This window comes from Triticum aestivum, chromosome 2D (genome assembly GCF_018294505.1).
Source record: "Triticum aestivum cultivar Chinese Spring chromosome 2D, IWGSC CS RefSeq v2.1, whole genome shotgun sequence".
Lineage (NCBI taxonomy): Eukaryota > Viridiplantae > Streptophyta > Magnoliopsida > Poales > Poaceae > Triticum > Triticum aestivum.
The window spans coordinates 2079046-2099414 of record NC_057799.1 but is presented as its reverse complement, the minus strand read 5'-3'; the positions used below and the strand labels follow the sequence as shown (position 1 = coordinate 2099414).

The following is a 20369-nucleotide window of genomic DNA, read 5'->3' as shown; positions in this document are numbered from 1 at the left end:
CTCGGTCATGTCTACATAGTTCTCGAACCCGTAGGGTCCGCACGCTTAAAGTTACGATGACAGTTTTATTATAAGTTTATGTATATTGATGTACCGAAGGAGTTCGGAGTCCCGGATGAGATCGGGGACATGACGAGGAGTCTCGAAATGGTCGAGACGTAAAGATTGATATATCGGACGACTATATTCGGACTTCGGAAAGGTTCCGAGTGATTCGGGTATTTTTGGAGTACCGGAGAGTTACGGGAGTACGTATTGGGCCTTATTGGGCCATACGGGAAAGAAGAAAAAGGGCCTCAAGGGTGGCCGCACCCCTCCCCTTGGTCTGGTCCGAATTGGACTAGGGAAGGGGGGCGCCCCCTTCCTTCCTTCTCTTTTTCCCTTCCTCTTTTCCTATTCCATATGGGAGGTGGAATCCTACTAGGACTAGGGAGTCCTAGTAGGACTCCACACTTGGTGCGCCCCCTCCTAGGGCCGGCCTCCTCCTCCCTTGCTCCTTTATATACGGGGGCAGGGGGCACCCCAGAGACACAACAATTGATCCTTGAGATCTTTTAGCCGTGTGCGGTGCCCCCCTCCACCAAATTACACCTCGATAATATCATTGCGGAGCTTAGGCGAAGCCCTGCATCGGTAGAACATCATCATCGTCACCACGCCGTCGTGCTGACGAAACTCTCCCTCAACACTCGGCTGGATCGGAGTTCGAGGGACGTCATCGAGCTGAACGTGTGTAGAACTCGGAGGTGCCGTGCGTTCGGTACTTGATCGGTCGGATCGTGAAGACGTACGACTACATCAACCGCGTTGTGATAACGCTTCCGCTGTCGGTCTACGAGGGTACGTGGACAACACTCTCCCCTCTCGTTGCTATGCATCACCATGATCTTGCGTGTGCGTAGGAATTTTTTTGAAATTACTACGTTCCCCAACATCCGGTGCACGGCATCGACGTCGACGCGGCGACGGCAGCTCGAATGTGAGCTCCGTATCGGGAGAGCGAGTGAGCGAGGGGGAGAAGGGGATTAGCGACCTAGGGTTGACAGAGGGGGCGCGGGGCATTCTTATCCAACGCAGGGAGACGGCGGGGAGGCGCGGGATGGCCGCCCCGTGGCTATCCGGCCATGGACGATGCTCCTGCGTCCACGGGGTGCCTGGTGAACAGAGAGCAAGGGGATGACCGGGGATGGGCTGGGCCTGCACTGTGGCCACTAGGGCCCGGCGCAGCAGTAGCAGTTCCTCTACCGCTTTCCTTTTCTAAATTTTTTCTGTTTTCTGCCTTTTCTTTTAATATGCACTGCTTGTATTTAACTAAGCCATCAAATGATTTTTGCAAAATATGGAACTTGGTCCAAAATCGCTGTTGCATTTTTAGGCACTCCCACAAAAAGTTTGAGAGGTATTTGAATTCATTTGAAATTTTGCTTAAATAGAAATGATAAAATTTAGGGTTGTTGGCCACAGTTCTGGATAGTTTAGGGCATTTAAACACTTTTTTTATGTTGGTTCACCACCAATATTAACAAATGAATATTTTCCACATGAGGAACATTTCATTTTTTATGTTTGAAAACTTTTATCGTTTGACTTTAATTCTGATTTCGAATTTGAATCGGTTTCGAACTAACGCGAGATTAAGAACAGTAATTGAGGTGACGTGGCATCATTAGCAGAGGTTCACTGTAGCTTAAATATCCGGGCGTCACAATTCTCCTCCACTACAAGAAATCTCGTCCCGAGATTTAAGAGGCGGAGTAAGGGGGAAGATCTGGTTACGAATTCTAACGAGTCTTCTTGGTCTTGTTTACTCTTCTCGAAGAGGTCAATTCATTACGTTGATGTCTTCATTTCTCTGCTTCGGGAACTCCATCGTACTTACGAAAGAATAAAGGGTGGGTAGCCTGGGAGAACGGACCTCTGCAAGGTTGACTATCTGGTCGATAACATCGGGGGAAGGTGGAAAGTAACTCTCGAATTGAAACTTAAGAAAATATCAATAGTAAATAAAGGAGGTATCGTGGGAAGTTTCGAGCGGGCAGGCAATCGTTCGATGCCTGAATCGGGGCGTGAAAGGGGTTCAAAGCAATGGGAATAAGTATTGTGTCTGATATCAGAATTGATGAACTCTCAGACAGTGGCTCGTGAATTACATATGAGGCCACACGCGAGGAATAACTTCGGGAACAGGGGGTGTCCAGGAGAGTCAGTTTTCGATCCTGTGGAACTGTGGGTTATGGGCCCACCATGTGGGTTAAAAGTAGGAAGAGGGGTGACGTCTTGCACGATCATGTAAGCAAGGCATGTCAGAGAATAACCAGTCAGTTATGTCGGCAGCATCGTTGGTACCAAGGGCGAGGGACGAAGAGAACCATTTTCCTGCTCGTTGAAACGAGGCGGACCTAATAGGCAAAGTTCCCGTCCATCGGTGGTTACCGAACTGTCATCAACAATAGTAACACGGTCTTACTGACAGAGTTGTACATCGAGGTGTTTACATAAGCAGTAATTTATTACTGCTTAGATCATATAGATCACAAGAAAGGTTAAACAAAACAATGGAAAGGAAAATGTGTTTAAATACACATTTCAGGGGTATATCCTTCCCAAGGACAAGCAGAGCATCATATCCATGACAGGATATAATGTAGAAAACCCTTTAGGAAAGGGGAGAGAAATTTCATGACATTACCCGTACAACAGTGTTTGGATAATTGAGCAAGAAACATTTAGCATTGGGCTTCAAATGTTCTTGTTGAAAATCGAAGTACCATAGACATGCTTAGAGATAGCATTGACATGGTCATTAGGTAAGATCAGGCTATGGATACACAAAGGATCCATCAGGAACAACTTTATAGAGTAAGTCTTACAATTTCCTCATGGAAGAATAGGTCCTCCAACCAGGTGTGCGAGCCATGGCATCATCTTACCAGGTCATAAATAGACCAATGTTATAACTCTTGGAAATATGTTCCAACCATCATATCTGACCGAGATTCAGATCTGATTGGTGTTAGGATAACTCAGACTTAGGATGTCTGAGAAGAAAGGTGCAACACAAATTGATGAGATGACATTGTAAGATTCTCGGGAAATGAACTATGGAAGCAAGTTCTGAACAAGGGTTCATCATTAAATCAAGGAGAGGTGAGGAGGTGACTGATTGACTCAGCGACAATCCATTGAGATTTCCAAAAGATGGATTTCCACAACTATGTGAACAAGGAGATAACATTAGTCAGAGCAAATGACATAATGGTGTGTGCTCGAGGAAAACATACATAATTAAACACTAGTTGAAAGGTGCACCCGAAATGTGGGATTAGATAGCATGATCAATGTTAGAATGGTGATACGTTATCCAATAGTCTAAGGATGAACTGTCGACCATTAACTCCAAAGCAATAGGGTTGCTAAGGAGTACAGAATCCAAGCAGCACCGTTCACTTGTTGGCATTCCGGTTAGAATCAACATTGGGGCCAAGAAAGAATGGTGATGGTGAGAAGTATCACTATACCAAGAAATTTTAAGAGGCGGAGCAATTCTCACGACCTTCTTGACATAAAAGATGGTAATACTCCAAGGTGAAGAAGAACATATGCTGGATAGCAAGGAAATCAAGATACAACGCAAAATATGAACAAGTTTGTGTTGGGGGGGGGGAGGCAAGAATGTTGTCGATGATAACACAATTCATCGAGGGGCAAGGACGGTATTTCTCATCCTGAATTTCGACACACAACTTGGAAGAAGTCAAATTGTTGACAATGATCACGACACATTTGTCGAGAGATTTGATGAAGATGTAATCAATCAGCGGCGACATCAAGTCAAAGCAATGATGAAGCAGACGATTATTGGAACCATGGGTAGGACAAAAAATCAAAATCAAGCTTGTTGTCCAAGGCGGAATGATATGACGAGGAAAATCGACGTAAGCTTAGCTCATCGTCGAAAGTGGTGCTCCGAGAATAAGGATAGTTAAAATCAGCACAATAATGATGTAGTCGAGTAGGCTAGGAATGACGTGATCGAGTTCAAACTCGTAAATAATGAAGGTTACCAAGAGTTGTTGAATCGCAGTGCGGACTCGATTCAGTTGTCGGTGTCCTTGAGGGGTCCTAACAACTCAGAACCCGTTGGAAAAATGGAATCGGCAAGAGTATTAGTTGATGAAGAACTCATAAGAAGTTATGAAGTTCCGTGACAATCTCGAGATACCAGGGGGTAATACTCGACGACAAACCAAAGTAGAGGTTGGACTGGGGTATTGCCCTTACAGAAGACAAGTGCTTAAACTTGTACGAGAAATGGTATTTAAAGGAGAACATGGTCGGAACCACGTCCACGGATACCAGATGAACTTATTACAAGGGGATAATTATTTTAAGAGAAGCTTCCATGATAAGGTATACATCGTGTCCATGGGCATGAACACAGGGTTCAAGGTCGACTCCCACTTCTCCAATGCATAACCTTTCATTTACCTCTCGTATTTCAAAAATGACATTAGTTGTTGAAAGTTTTTTTTACCTGATGTAATACCAGATAAGTATGACCCGTGAAATCTTTCGGGTTCACACGGATTAGGGAAGGCGTAGGTTCAACCCATCAGGGCATCTTAGGAACATATACCACAAACTTTGGAGTAAATAATACAAGCTCGAAAGTAGAGCATGGTTCACAAAGCAGAGGATACAATTTACCAAAGGCATCAGGTATCCGAGTAAAAGCTCACAAGCTTATTTAATATGAAGGACATTGTCGGATAAAATCCGACAAAAGGGTCTGATGGTCCACAAGGGATCTGATGTGAGCATCAGTACTCAACTAGAGGAAGAAAGAATGCAAGGAGATCAGATTATAGAAACAACTGACTAACTCAAAGCTCAATGCAAAGGAATTATAATTTCAAATTCAAGGTATCAGAAGCAAACACTCTGATTGAGGATGGATAAGTCAAGTAAACTTACGGGTACAATCGATGGCAAATTTGATTGGTCGAGATCCAGCTCACGTTTAAAATGACGTCTGAGCTGGAAGGATGAATTCTAGGATCTGATTGAGGATTGCGAGCTTTCGCAACAAATTGAATCAACAGACTCAAAATGATAATGACAAGAGATGCCAATAAGATTATAGACTTATGGGATTAACCATAATGCAAGCAAGTAAGAATTTCAAGAGCAATAGGCTACTCAGGATTTCGGAAGTTCAAATAGTATTTTTAAGACTTTTGTGAAATACATGAATCAACTGGGGATGAGCAAATATCCGGTGAGTGCTAGAAATTATCCATAGTGGTATTCATGTGGCAAAGAACAGCAAGGCAGTAAGCTCAAAGGATTCTCGAAACAACAGAGAGAATTTCGGGGTATCTTGTAATAACAAGATTAACTGGGAAACATTGTATGAATGGCGAGTATACGTGGTTATCCATAGGAGTTTATCGATGAAAGGGAATTGCAAAAGCGATGAACACAAGTTCTCGGGTTATCAGCGGAGAGTATCTTCAGGGTCTTCACGTGCAGCAGACGATCATCAGTAATAAGGGGCTCTCCGGGTGAAAGTGATAACAAGATCCTAATGTTAGATTTAGCAAAATTCACTTAACCCGAATAGAAGAGAGATCAGAGTCCCAGAGTATAGACAAGGAGTAAAAGATCCTAATACCACCCAATGGCGACGTGGGCCCGTAAGACACACAGCCATGTTAGTAAAAGTTTTGTAATGTCTAGACTCGACTTCGGCCAAGGAGTGTGGAAAGGGGGATTCCTACAGGCAGTCGGCTCTGATACCAACTTGTGATGCCCCCGATTTGACCGTACACTAATCATGCACGCAAATGTGTACGATCAAGATCAGGGACTCACGGGAAGATATCACAACACAACTCTACAACATAAACAAGTCATACAAGCATCATAATACAAACCAGGGGCCTCGAGGGCTCGAATACAAGTGCTCGATCATAGACGAGTCAGCGAAAGCAACAAAATCTGAGTACAGACATAAGTTAAACAAGTTTGCCTTAAGAAGGCTAGCACAAACTGGGATACAGATCGAATGAGGCGCAGGCCTCCTGCCTGGGATCCTCCTAACTACTCCTCGAAGCCGAACTCCATGTAGAATCATCCTCGGGATCTCTAGCTCCTGGACTCCAGCATCTGGTTGCGACAATCAGGTATAGAAAGGGGAAAAGAGGGAGAAAAGCAACCGTGAGTACTCATCCAAAGTACTCGCAAGCAAGGAGCTACACCACATATGCATGGGTATATGTGTAAAGGGCCATATCGGTGGACTGAACTGCAGAATGCCAGAATAAGAGGGGGATAGCTAATCCTGTCGAAGACTACGCTTCAGGCCACCTCCATCTTGCAGCATGTAGAAGAGAGTAGATGGTAAGTTCACCAAGTAGCATCGTATAGCATAATCCTACCCGGCGATCCCCTCCTCGTCGCCCTGTTAGAGAGCGATCACCGGGTTGTATCTGGCACTTGGAAGGGTGTATTTTATTAAGTATCTGGTTCTAGTTGTCATAAGGTCAAGGTACAACTCCGGGTCGTCCTTTTACCAAGGGACACGACTATTCGAATAGATAAACTTCCCTGCAGGGGTGCACCACATAACCCAACACGCTCGATCCCATTTGGCCGGACACACTTTTCTGGGTCATGCCCGGCCTCCGAAGATCAACACGTCGCAGCCCCACCTAGGCTCAACAGAGAGGTCAGCACGCCGGTCTAAATCCTATGCGCGCAGGGGTCTGGGTGTTGGAAATATGCCCTAGAGGCAATAATAAATAGGTTATTATTATATTTCCTTGTTCATGATAATCGTTTATTATCCATGCTAGAATTGTATTGATAGGAAACTCAGATACATGTGTGGATACATAGACAATACCATGTCCCTAGTAAGCCTCTAGTTGACTAGCTCGTTGATCAATAGATGGTTATGGTTTCCTGACCATGGACATTGGATGTCGTTGATAACGGGATCACATCATTAGGAGAATGATGTGATGGACAAGACCCAATCCTAAGCCTAGCACAAGATCGTGTAGTTCGTTTGCTCAGAGCTTTTCTAATGTCAAGTATCATTTCCTTAGACCATGAGATTGTGCAACTCCCGGATACCGTAGGAATGCTTTGGGTGTACCAAACGTCACAACGTAACTGGGTGGCTATAAAGGTGCACTACAGGTATCTCCGAAAGTGTCTGTTGGGTTGGCACGAATCGAGACTGGGATTTGTCACTCCGTGTAAACGGAGAGGTATCTCTGGGCCCACTCGGTAGGACATCATCATAATGTGCACAATGTGACCAAGGAGTTGATCACGGGATGATGTGAGTTACGAAACGAGTAAAGAGACTTGCCGGTAACGAGATTGAACAAGGTATCGGGATACCGACGATCGAATCTCGGGCAAGTAACATACCGGTAGACAAAGGGAATTGTATACGGGATTGATTGAATCCCCGACATCGTGGTTCATCCGATGAGATCATCGTGGAACATGTGGGAGCCAACATGGGTATCCAGATTCCGCTGTTGGTTATTGGCCGGAGAACGTCTCGGTCATGTCTGCATGGTTCCCGAACCCGTAGGGTCTACACACTTAAGGTTCGATGACGCTAGGGTTATAGGGAAAGTATGTACGTGGTTATCGAATGTTGTTCGGAGTCCCGGATGAGATCCCGGACATCACGAGGAGTTCCGGAATGGTCCGGAGGTAAAGATTTATATATGGGAAGTACTGTTTTGGTCACTGGAAAATTTCGGGTGCTATCGGTAATGTACCGGGACCACCGGGAGGGTCCGGGGGTCCACCAGGTGGGGCCACCGGCCCCAGAGGGCTGCGTGGGCCAAGTGTGGGAGGGGACCAGCCCCAGGTGGGCTGGTGCGCCCCCCCACAAGAGGCCCAGGGCGCAGGAAGGGGGGGGAGGGGGAAACCCTAGTCTCAGATGGGCCTAAGGCCCATCTAGTGGGGCGCCCCCTTCTCTCCCCCCCTTGGCCGCCCCCAAGCCCCATCTAGGGCTGGCCGCACCCCTTGGGGGGGGGACCCTAGATGGGGGCGCAGCCATCCCCCTCCCCTATATATATTGGGGTTTTGGGGCTGCCATACACATGAGAACGTCTCTCTTTCGGCGCAGCCCTACCCCTCTCCCTCCTCCTCCTCTCCCGCGGTGCTTGGCGAAGCCCTGCGGGATTGCCACGCTCCTCCACCACCACCACGCCGTCGTGCTGCTGCTGGACGGAGTCTTCCTCAACCTCTCCCTCTCTCCTTGCTGGATCAAGGCGTGGGAGACGTCACCGGGCTGCACGTGTGTTGAACGCGAAGGCGCCGTGGTTCGGCGCTTAGATTGGAATAAACCGCGATCTGAATCGCTACGAGTACGACTCCCTCATCCGCGTTCTTGCAACGCTTCCGCATCGCGATCTACAAGGGTATGTAGATGCACTCCCCTTCCCCTCGTTGCTAGATTACTCCATAGATTGATCTTGGTGATGCGTAGAATTTTTTTGAATTTCTGCTACGTTCCCCAACACTGGGCCCATCGCCCATTGCCACCTGCACATTGCGAGAGCGGCCGGAAGCAGACCTAGCCTAACAGGCGTTCCAGTCCAATCCGGCGCGCGCCGCTCCGTCGCTGACGTCAAGAAGAGCTTCGGCTGATACCACGACGTCGAGTGCCCATAACTGTTCCCGCATAGCTGGTTAGTGCGTATAGACCAAATGGCCAGACTCAGATCAAATACCAAGATCTCGTTAAGCGTGTTAAGTATCCGCGAACGTCGACCAGGGCCAGGCCCACCTCTCTCCTAGGTGGTCTCAACCTGCCCTGTCACTCCGTCATAAAGTAACAGTCGGGGGCCGTCAGGAACCCAGGCCCACCTCTACTGGGATGGAGCCACCTGTCCTTTCAGCACCCTCATCAGAATCACTTGCGGGTACTCAACGAGCTGACCCGACTTTAGTCACGACATGTGTCATGTATATAAAGTATATAGCATATACCCGTGATCACCTCCCGAAGTGATCACGGCCCAGTAGTATAGCATGGCAGACGGATAAGAGTGTAGGGCCACTGATGGAACACTAGCATCCTATCCTAAGCAGTAGGATAGCAGGTAAGGGTAACAACTGTAGCAACAATGACCGGCTATGCATCAGGATAGGATTAACGGAAAGCAGTAACATGCTACACTACTCTAATGCAAGCAGTATAGAGAAGAATAGGCGATATCTGGTGATCAAGGGGGGGGCTTGCCTGGTTGTTCTGGCAAGTAGGAGGGGTCGTCTTCGATGTAGTCGAACACACGAACATCTGCAGCGGTCTCGGAGTCTACCGGAAAGAAGTAACGGAGGGGGAACACAATAAATAACAGAGCAATCAAATGTAACACAAAGCAAGACGCGGTGATATGTTGTGCTAGGGGTGACCTAACGTAGGGATAGGTGATACCGGCGAAAGGGGGAAAACATCGGGGAAAGTATTCCCAGTGTTCAGCGTTTTCGGACAGATGAAACGGAGGGGAAAGTTGTGTGTTCGCTATGCTAGGGATGTGTGGCGGACAAATGGGCTGCGTATCCGAATTCGTCTCGTCGTTCTGAGCAACTTTCATGTACAAAGTATTTTCATCCGAGTTACGGGTTATTCAATATGATTTTTCAAAGTTTTAAAGCTTTTCTCGAGTTCATTAATAATTCAAAAACAATAGCAAAACTGCTATGTGTACCCAACTATGGCTAGCCACAGTGGCTTGCAGGTGGGACCAGTGAGCTGGGTTGACCCAGTCAAAGGTTGACTGGTCAACATAAGAATAGTGTAAGCGGGTCCCGCGTGTCATTGACTTAGATCTTTTAATCTAATTTTAGCATATTAATCTAACAGTTGGTCCCAGATGTCATTGACTGGCCTTTTAACTAATGGGTTATTTAGTGTGAGGGACCACCTGTCACAAAACCATAGGCTATTTAATTAACATATAAAGTAGCAGCCCTAAACTAATCTAATTAGTAGTACTAACTAATCTGGATAGGCCTCATACCCAGAACACGCACGCACGCACACCACACAGAACGCACTCACACATGCGCCCATGGCCGCTTGGCCATGGCCGGCCATGGCCAACAACAGGAGCAGCCGGCGGGAAGGCGAGGCCACGCGCGGGATGGGGCCCGGCCTGGGCGCAGTAGGAGCGGCGGCGGACGCGGTTAGGCGCCGGCGGCGCGGACAGGTGGCTAAGGCGGGGGGGGGGGGAGTGCTGCGGCGGCGGCGGCGCGGCTGCCGTGCTCAGGCGCGCGGGAGGGAAGGCGGGGCCGCAAGCTTGGGCGGCAGCAGGCGCGGGCACAACCGTGGGGTGCGGCGGAGCTAGGCAAAGGCGCGCACGAGCGAGGCGACACAGCAGGAGCAACACCGACGAGGGGCGTGGCCGGCACCAAGCCTCGGTCATGGCGGCAGGAGCTCGGGGGTGGGGCTCATACGACAACAAATCCGAGGGGGGAAAAGGGGGGAATGGGTGCGGCTCACCGAGGGGAAGGCGATGGCGAGCTCGGGGTGGTTCGGGGAGGACCGGAGGTAGCAGATCGACGAGGCGGAGTAGACGTCCATGGTCGAAGAGGAGGGGTCGATGGTGGCGACTCCGGGTCGCTCCAGCAAGAGCCGGTTGCCGTAGAGAACGACGACGAAGGGGACCGTCTCGTGGGAAGCTTCTGGCGCCGCGGGGAGGCTCCGGTGCACGGCATCGACGTCGACGCGGCGACGGCAGCTTGAATGTGAGCTCCGGATCGAGAGAGCGAGTGAGCGAGGGGGAGAAGGGGATTAGCGACCTAGGGTTGACAGAGGGGGCGCGGGGCATTCTTATCCAATGCAGGGAGACGGTGGGGAGGCGCGGGATGCCCGCCCCGTGGCTATCCGGCCATGGACGATGCTCCTGCGTCCACGGGGTGCCTGGTGAACAGAGAGCAAGGGGATGACCGGGGATGGGCTGGGCCTGCACTGTGGCCACTAGGGCCCGGCGCAGCAGTAGCAGTTCCTCTACCGCTTTTCCTTTTCTAAAATTTTTCTGTTTTCTGCCTTTTCTTTTAATATGCACTGCTTGTATTTAACTAAGCCATCAAATGATTTTTGCAAAATATGGAACTTGGTCCAAAATTGTTGTTGCATTTTTAGGCACTCCCACAAATAGTTTGAGAGGTATTTGAATTCATTTGAAATTTTGCTTAAATAGAAATGATAAAATTTAGGGTTGTTGGCCACAGTTTTGGATAGTTTAGGGCATTTAGACACTTTTTTTTATGTTGGTTCACCACCAATATTAACAAATGAATATTTTCCACATGAGGAACATTTCAGTTTTTATGTTTGAAAACTTTTATCGTTTGACTTTAATTCTGATTTCGAATTTGAATCGGTTTCGAACTAACGCGAGATTAAGAATAGTAATCGAGGTGACGTGGCATCATTAGCAGAGGTTCACTGTAGCTTAAATATCCGGGCGTCACATCTCGCTTGTGTTTTTCTTGGCTATCAACCCAACACCAAAGGCTTTCGCTGCTTCGACCCGGTCTCTCGTCGTGTGCTCGTCTCGCGGCATGTTTACCTTGATGAAGGTGTTTTTCCTTTTCAGCAGGTTTCGCGCCGATGGCAGCCCCGTCCTTGGACGCTCCCACCCGGCGGCTTCGGGGAGCCCTTGCGCTTCCCTCGCCGCGCCCGCCTCCTCCTTCGGCGGGCCCTTCGGGTCTCTCAGCAGGGCCTCTCTCGCGGGCTCAGGAGGAGCCGGCCTCGCCTCGGCAGGCGTCCGCACCAGCATCTGCTGGCCTCGCCTCGTCGGCTAGGTTGTCGGCCGCGACTCCGCTCCTGCAAGTTGCGGCCTCGCCTGCCGCGGCATCCTCCCCGCCACCCGCGGCCTTGCCCGCGGCCCTGTCACCGTTGCCGTTGCCGCCAACCGCGGCCTTGCCCGCGGCTCTGTCGCCGTTGCTGGTGCTGCCACCCGCGGCCTCGCCCGCGGCTTCGTCGCCGTCACCCGCGGCATTCTCGTCACCTTCGTCGTCCGCGGCTTCGGCTGCGGTCACGCCGTCGTCATCGGCGGTCTCGTCTCCGGCCTCGACCGCCACCTCATCTCCCGCGGCTGTCACCGCGGCCTCGCCTCCGACGCCTCATCACTCTATGGTGACACGCGCCAAGGACGGGATCAGGCAACCGAACCCTCATTATTATAACCTCAGTGTCACGGTCATCTCTCCCGTACCGCGCTCGGTGCGCTCTATGTTGAGTGATCCGCATTGGCTCGCAGCCATGCGCTCTGAGTTTGATGCCCTCATCGCCAACCGGACTTGGACGTTGGTCCCTCGTCCCCCTGGAGCTAACATCATCACCGGCAAGTGGGTATTTCGGCATAAGTTTCTTCCGGATGGCTCTTTGGACAGGTACAAGGCCCGTTGGGTTGTTCGCGGCTTTGCACAACGTGTCGGCGTTGATTTCTTGGAGACCTTCTCTCTGGCTGTCAAACCCGCCTCGATTCGTGTTGTTCTTCAGCTCGCTGCATCTCGTCATTGGCCTGTTCATCAGCTCGACATCAACAATGCCTTTCTTTATGGTCATCTCCAGGAGCGTGTTCTCTGTCAGCAGCCTACTGGTTTTGTTGATCCCACTCGGCCTGATGATGTCTGCTTGCTCTTCCGGTCGCTATATGGTCTGAAACAGGCGCCTAGTGCTTGGTATCAATGCATTGCAGCATTCCTCACTGTTCTTGGATTTCGCTGCACCACCTCGGACACGTCGCTATTTGTGCTTCATCGAGCTGATCATGTCGCCATGCTTCTCTTGTATGTTGACGATATTGTCATCACCGCTTCTCGCGCGGATCTACTTTGCGACATCATCGGTCGTCTTGGTTCTGAGTTTCGGCTGAAGGACTTGGGCGCATTGCACTTCTTCCTCGGCATTAATGTGCGACGTGATTCCTCCGGATTCTTTCTTCATCAAGGACAGTATGCTCTTGATCTCCTGGATCGTGCTGGTATGACCGACTGCAAGCCTTCTGCCACTCCTGCCGAGGCCAAGCCGAAGCTTTCTGCTACTGCCGGGCAACCTGCCACTGATGCCGCTCTCTACCGCAGTATTGTTGGTGCTCTTCAGTACCTCACGCTCACCAGACCCGACATTCAGTTCGCGGTGCAGCAAGTTTGCTTGCATATGCATTCGCCCCGTGATGTTCACTGGTCTCTGGTCAAGCGCATTCTTCGGTATATTCGTGGCACACCGACCTTCGGGCTTCGTCTTCGCGCCTCCGCCTCCACCGAGCTGCTTGCTTACACTGATGCGGATTGGGCCGGTTGTCCTGACACTCGACGCTCCACGTCCGGATATTGTGTCTTCTTCGGTGATTCTCTCATCTCTTTGTCCTCCAAGCGGCAGCCCACTGTCTCCCGCTCGAGTGCTGAGGCCGAGTACCGTGCTGTCGCCAATGTTGTTGCCGAGACATGTTGGCTCCGTCAGTTACTTGGTGAACTTCGGGTTCCAATCCCGAAAGATACGGTGGTTTTTTGTGATAATGTTTCGGCCACCTACCTCGCGGCCAACCCAGTGCAGCATAAGCGCACCAAGCATATTGAACTTGATGTTCACTTCGTCCGCGAGAAGGTACAGTTGGGCCAGCTCGTGTTCTTCATGTACCGACCGCCCAGCAGTTTGCCGACATTATGACCAAGGGGCTTCCAACCGCTGCATTCCAGGAGTTTCGTTCCAGTCTTTGCATCGCCGATGCCGACGCTTCGACTGCGAGGGGGGGGGGGGGGTGTTGAACGTGACATATCTTGTATTGCTATTCCTTGTATAGCTGACTTCTAGAGATATGGTAGGATTAGTTTCCTTGTCACGCAAGACATCCTGTGTATATATTGTAACCTACTCCATGGAATACAATGAGTTGCATCCTATACCTTTCTACAGTCCTTATCCGACGAATCTCCACTGGCCAGCAGATCAGATCACGGAAAGTTTAACTAGGCGTCGTGATTGGACCAGGGCCTAATCAACACTAGATTCTAGTGAAGTCGTCTGTTTTTGTGTACCTAGGGGTTGATAAGATATATATACTGCTCGTCTTGGTAGAAGCATGGAGTCAACTTTCTTACCCGACGTTGTACTAGTAACTAAATCAACAACTTGGGAAACTAAACTATCCGCGTTTCAATGTGCTCGTGGATCGGAATCATCGTGGATGGAGGGAGGACATAGTGAAGTGTGCACATTGATGAGTGTATAAACTGCACGTGCATATACCTTATTGTGTGCTGCGTGCTGCCAGAATGCACATGCATGCGATATTCACCAAATCCTTAGCTTCCTTGATTGGCGAGGCGAGCAGTTGCCCAATCGAGAACCAAACGCGTCCTCAGTTATCGTTAGTTTGTCATGCTCGTGCACAGATTGCTTTGCTTATGAGATAATAGGATTAGGTCTTAGAATTTTGTTAGTCCCGCCAGAACTAAAATTTGAAATGAAAATACAAGATTGAATTGGAATCCTTTTTAATTTGTGTTAGTCTCATGATGTGGTACTTGATGGAAGACCGGTCTTCACATACATACATGCTTATTTGCTGGCCATGGGTAGAGGGAGATTCACCGTGTAGATTGATGAGTGCAAATTGCATGCTACCAAAGTGCACATGGATCCCGATCTTCTTATAGGAAGGTGTGCACATTGATGAGTCTAAATTGCACATGCCTATACTTGTAAACCGTGCGAGATTCACCGTGTCTTGCGTGCTACCAAAGTGCATATGGATCCCGATCGTGATGAGGCAAAAAGTTGTGTTAATATTTTGTTTCAATTAGCTACAAGTGGAGTACACCTCCCCCGCAACTCCCTCTATTTAAGAGCAGCTTGATATGGATCTAACACCGCACTCATTTCCTTCACACAAACACACAGACACGCGTGCCCCGTTCCTGGAGCTAGCTAGCAGCCGCCTATATCAATCTCCAGGTATGTTTGTCCGAGTGCTGCAAATCTTGCCTGGTAATCTCTTCTCTGTACTTTTTATATCTTGTTATTCTGTTGTTTACTCCAGAAATGCCCGTTATAGGTGTCCATCTATATGTCAAACTTTTGCGAGGCAGGTCCTGATATAATATGTGTTGATCATTAAACTATATATCACAAATGAAAATCACTAGCTAGCTAGTACTATTTTCAAAAACTGTCCTTTCAAACTAGAACCGAACAACTTCACAGGAAGCAGATACAGCAATGGAAGTAGAAACTATGTCACAAATCTACTACTAGCTAGCTTGCACGTAATCAGAGTTTGCATACTTCTTGTTTTTTGCGGGAAAAACTTACGATCTATTCATCAACTCTCAAGGTAGTACAAAAAACAGCAAAAGTAAAAATTACATCCAGGTTCGTAGACCACCTCGCAACGACTATATAACATGTACGATGCCTTATATGCTGGTAAAAATTTATCGTTAAAGAAAAACTTTAGTTACCTCCAGAAAGATTGTAGTCGATATTCCCTACTCCCGTTTTTCTCATTTCTTAGGCACATGAAATTCTTGTGACCCAACTTTTATTTAATTGTGCAAATTTCAGCAAAACTATAGGAGAATTTCTTTGCAAATTAAAATAGTTTTTTTCCATTACCATTCTATGGTATTAATGAATATAATTTTACATTATTTTACCCAGTACATGAATATACAACTCATACTTCTATATGACAAACATGTAGTTGACTAGTAAATATTAATCCAGGCCAAAGTAACATCAAGTGACAAATATGTCACTTCAAGATATTAATACTAATGAGCATATTATATATTTTCTTATTTACACCATGGTTTAATTAATTATTATTACCTTCCTTATTTGTACATAGAGAAAAGTCTAGTTTGGCCCTCTCTATATTGAGTTTCTAGCTCCGCCACTGATTGAACTGGAGAAAATGAAAGGTTCACATTTACTAGGACCATCTTAAAATTTGTTCAATGGAAGTAGAAAAGATGCCATAAATCTAGCTAGCTGGCTGGCATAGAGAAGCAAGACAACCATAAACCTTTCTGGTATTTCTTGTGTTTTCTGTATCATATTATATACACGTTAAAGCAAGTGTGCTGAGTTGAGAAAGAGAGAGCAACTGCCAAGTTAATATTGTATTAGATGACAAGACAAAAACACTTTATTAATTGTTTTTTGCTTTACTAAGAGAAAGAGAGCGCAACTCACATGTTTATGTGCAGCTACATACACAAATTGATGAAAAATTACATATTATGTGTGTCTATGGCTCTCTTTTTGCTAGATTTCCTTTACACATGAATTAGGTCAAAAACAGATGACACACTACATCTACACATGCATGCAGTTATTTCCCAACACCCACTATGAGTGAACCAGTGGATGGACGTACAGGGCAGGCGCCACTAGCCGTGGTGATTGTGTATGCATTTGACTGCACCACCTCGACCCCGGACTGGTACAAGGTAGACAATGTCTTTTGGTTGGTGCAAGAGAAGCTCACCCACATCATGGGTAGCAGCCTCGGCTACACATACGTCATGTCAACCCCTAATACTTACACGTCGGATATGAAATTAGTTGACTCCGCTGAGATAAACGGAAATGGCTACAAAAGTAGCCCGTCCTGGAAAAGGATCGCCTGTGTCAAATACATGACAGGACTCCATGAAGCACATAGACTAATCAAAGAACATGGGAACATGAATGCAATCATCTTGTTCTTTTCTGATGGGTTGGTCAACAAGGGCGACTTCTTTGACGGAGCTGAGGACTTCCTCTCCAGTGTGCCCGTCTACACGTTTACCCTCGGCGGAGATGCATATAACCAGGTATGAATCTGACTAGAGCTAATCCAGTCCATATAATATTTTTAAATTAATAATTAATTTGATTTTTATCGATATCATGTGTATATGCTACAGGGTCTTCGCACCATTGCAGCAAATTCCCCAGGCGGGATGTTCAGCCCCCTCCCTGTTCCGGACTTGCCAAGCCTATCTGTGCCCTTCTCCCAACTCTTGGATAACATCCTTAATGATACCACGATGCACAGTGAGAAGAATCCTAGTCCCACTTCAGGTATATATACAAAATCACCCGATCCAATCCCAATTTAGGAGTATTCATTAAAATATGCTTCCTAGGAAACAAACATATGATTGATTGAATGATGAATGGTCAATATTATGTGCAGGGAGGTGGCCGTTAAATGTAGTGATTGTGTCGGCATTTGATTGCACAACCTTGACCCCGGCTAGGGACAAGGTGAATCGTGAGGTCTATTGGTTGGTGCAAAAGAAGCTAACCCAATTTGTGCATAGTTGCCTTGGCTACACATACGTCATGTCGACCCCTAACATGTACACATCTGAGATGAAACTAGTTGACCGCACAGAGATAGAGGCAAATGGGTACACAAGAAGCTCAGCTTGGCGAAGGGATTCATGCAAGAACAACATGGCAGCTGGCCTCGTTGAGGCACATAGATTGATCAGCGACCACGGGCACCTGAATGGCATCATCTTGCTCTTCTCTGATGGGTTGATTAACAAGGGCGACTTCTTTGATGGAGTCCAGGGCTTCATCTCCAAAGTTCCAGTGCACACATTTACTCTTGGTGGAGATGCATATAACCAAGTGAGTATTTGACCAGATTTACTTTAATCCAAATCATGTCCAGCTTATTAATCAATTCAATTTGCGCACATATCATGTGTATATGCTATAGGATCTTCTCACCATCGCAATAAATTCACCGGGAGGCACGTTTCACACCCTCCCTGTCCCGGAAAAACCGAGTCTATCGGTGCCTTTTTCGAGGCTGGTGGATACCATCCTCAGCGGCGCAGGTATATGTAACAACAAACATTCGAACCGACCTGAATTCAAGAGTAATCATGATATATGCTTGCTAGGAACATATATATAATTGAATGAATGGCATATTGATTTGTAGGGAAGTGGCCACTAGACGTGGTGATTGTGTATGCATTTGACAGTACCACCTCAACCCCAGATTATAAAACTGTGGACAATATCTTTTGGTTGGTGCAAGAGAAGCTCATCCGTCTTGTGGATAGCTGCCTTGGTTACACTTATGTCATGTCAACCCCGAACACGTGCACGTCTGATATGAAAATAGTTGATTCGGCCGATACAGAGTTAAAAGGCTACAGAAAAAGCCCGTCCTGGAGACGGTCCGCCTGCACGAAGAACATGGCGTCTGGCCTCTCCGAGGCGCACAAACTGATCAGCTACCGTGGACACTGGAATAGCACCATCTTGCTCTTCTCCGATGGGGTGATCAACAAGGGAGACTACTTTGATGGAGCCGAGGACTTCGTCTCAAAAGTACCTGTCCACACGTTTACTCTCGGCGGAGACGCGAACAACCACGTAAGTATAAGATTGGAGATACACTAATCCAAGTTTCATGACAATTTAGTAGTTACATCAACTCACTCATGTATGACGCCTATATGCTATAGGTTCTTCATGCCATGGCAAAGAATTCCCCTGGTGGGATGTTCCACCCCCTCCAGGTCCCTGATAAGCCGAATCTACCGGCACCCTTGTCGCAACTGCTGGACAACATCCTCAACGGTACCACAAGATCCACCTAGTCCAAAATTCCCGATTCAGGTAATATTATACATCATTATATATCTCCGCAAAGAAAATTAGAAAAATAGAGTATTATATATTAACTGGCTAGCAGAGGAGAGATTAACGCGGAGTGACGGACATTCATGCAGCTAGGAGAAATAAGGAGGGGCACGTGATGATGAAAAAGCCCAGCAGTTGCTGAGGCTGCGAGTCGTCGCCACCTTTGCCACCAAGCCGTAGCTACTCTACCTCCGCCATTTGGAATCGTCACCACTCACACGGCTCACCTACACAGCAATAAAATTGTAATTTACATTTTCGGCCCGTATCGAATACTTCTGCATAACTTTTTTTTCCAATAATAATGTATTAGTTGCATGAGTTTCCTTTGGTTTTCTTGTAATCACGCTTTTCTTTATCTAGTTTCCCCTTAATTTGAACCGTGTTCACTAGAACTCCATACATACAGTTCTAATATTGGTCCGGTACGGCCAAGAATGATGGTCCAGATTAAGATGCATGTAGCATTTGTTTTGTACTTGCTTGCTGCTAGCCGCAACCATGACAATTTTGACTTCTCAAATTGCTATTTATTTCGAAGTCAGCGACTGGGCGTGCATGTTAGGTTAGCTAGCTTCTGTTTGGCCAAGATGAATTTCTTATATACGCAGAGCTAGGCGCATCAACTTGTGAATATAAAATGGAGTCAGCTAAACCAGCGCTGAACGGGTGGTCATGCCAAGAAATTGACCAGCAGAGGAGATATTAATTCCGCACAAATCACACGCAGACGAGAGATCCCAGCGGTGGCGGCACCTGCCCTCCCGGCAAAGAGTGTTGCGAGCTTAAAACAATTATTAGCATGCATAGCACTAGCATATTAGATGAATCCAACATCAGGAACGACAGGATCGCGCATGCAACAGAAGCCATAATAAAAGATAGGACCAGATCATAGAGCAGATACTGATCGATTGAAGATGAAGTAGCGGTGGTTGTTGCATGCGATGTTATTTACGATGATGCTGGCGAAGACCGGTCAAAGCAGACGTTGGTGGCGGCTGCGCGCAACACCACCTGACCTTGGAGGTAGATGACCTATGGTGAAGAACACAAGCAGTCTCACGAATCACTTCCTGAAAACCTAATTCGCCTTCTCCATGTGTAGGATCAGAAGGGCGAGAGGTTCCCGAGACTTGTTCTACACTCGCCGATGCACGGGATAGAGTAGATTACGGCGGTGGTGCAAGAAGCGAGAGGAGGCAAAAACCCTAACTCAATTTCAGTGTGTCTTAATTTGGCGATGGTCGGTAAATCAAATATATAGGAGAGCCCATGCCGTTTCCAACTTATCGGCCACGAAAACATGGCAAATGGATGTTGCAACCCTGAACTTGATTTCGGCGGACCATTTACACGAATGTAGTGTGCCCGCGTCATTCACCCTGTCCGGGGGCCCGGCCCAGGCCCGGCAAGGCGAGCACACTTGTGTAGTTTTCTCTTTCTCCCCTCGTACCAATCACTTAGTGTGGTGTGGGAAGACTGCTATTTAAGCTGGTCTCCCACCCACTCCACTAGCAAGGTGATACTAAAGTTCATACCTCCATTTGCCATTTATTTATTGGCCTTCAAGATTTACTCATTAATTTCAGAAGTGTACATGGCCAATCCCGTTAATTTTAACAGGTGCCGGAGCTCATCATTGGCCATGGCCGCCAATGTA

General features: G+C 47.6%; 1 protein-coding gene across 2 annotated transcripts; it reads left to right on the top strand.

Annotated features, from left to right (window-relative positions):
• The first annotated feature begins 14874 nt into the window (after positions 1–14874).
• LOC123048103 (uncharacterized) lies at positions 14875–19080 on the top strand. 2 transcript variants are annotated; one of them, XM_044471271.1, is made up of 8 exons: positions 14875–15004; positions 16386–16869; positions 16963–17119; positions 17235–17677; positions 17769–17889; positions 17997–18436; positions 18529–18682; positions 18796–19080. In XM_044471271.1, exons 2-7 carry the CDS (start codon positions 16405–16407, stop codon positions 18661–18663), a joined length of 1761 nt encoding a protein of 586 aa, XP_044327206.1. In that variant the 5' UTR covers positions 14875–15004; positions 16386–16404; the 3' UTR covers positions 18664–18682; positions 18796–19080. The 2 variants fall into 2 exon arrangements, with proteins under 2 accessions (XP_044327206.1, XP_044327207.1); XM_044471272.1 differs by having other exon boundaries at positions 14936–15037.
• The last annotated feature ends 1289 nt before the right edge of the window (positions 19081–20369 follow it).

Excerpts from the sequence above, each read along its gene's own strand:
- LOC123048103 (XM_044471271.1), top strand. The coding sequence starts at position 16,405 with ATGAGTGAACCAGTGGATGGACGTACAGGGCAGGCGCCACTAGCCGTG. Across the intron at positions 17,120-17,234 it reads GAATCCTAGTCCCACTTCAG|GGAGGTGGCCGTTAAATGTA; the intron begins GTATATATACAA and ends TATTATGTGCAG. Across the intron at positions 18,437-18,528 it reads GCGGAGACGCGAACAACCAC|GTTCTTCATGCCATGGCAAA; the intron begins GTAAGTATAAGA and ends TATATGCTATAG.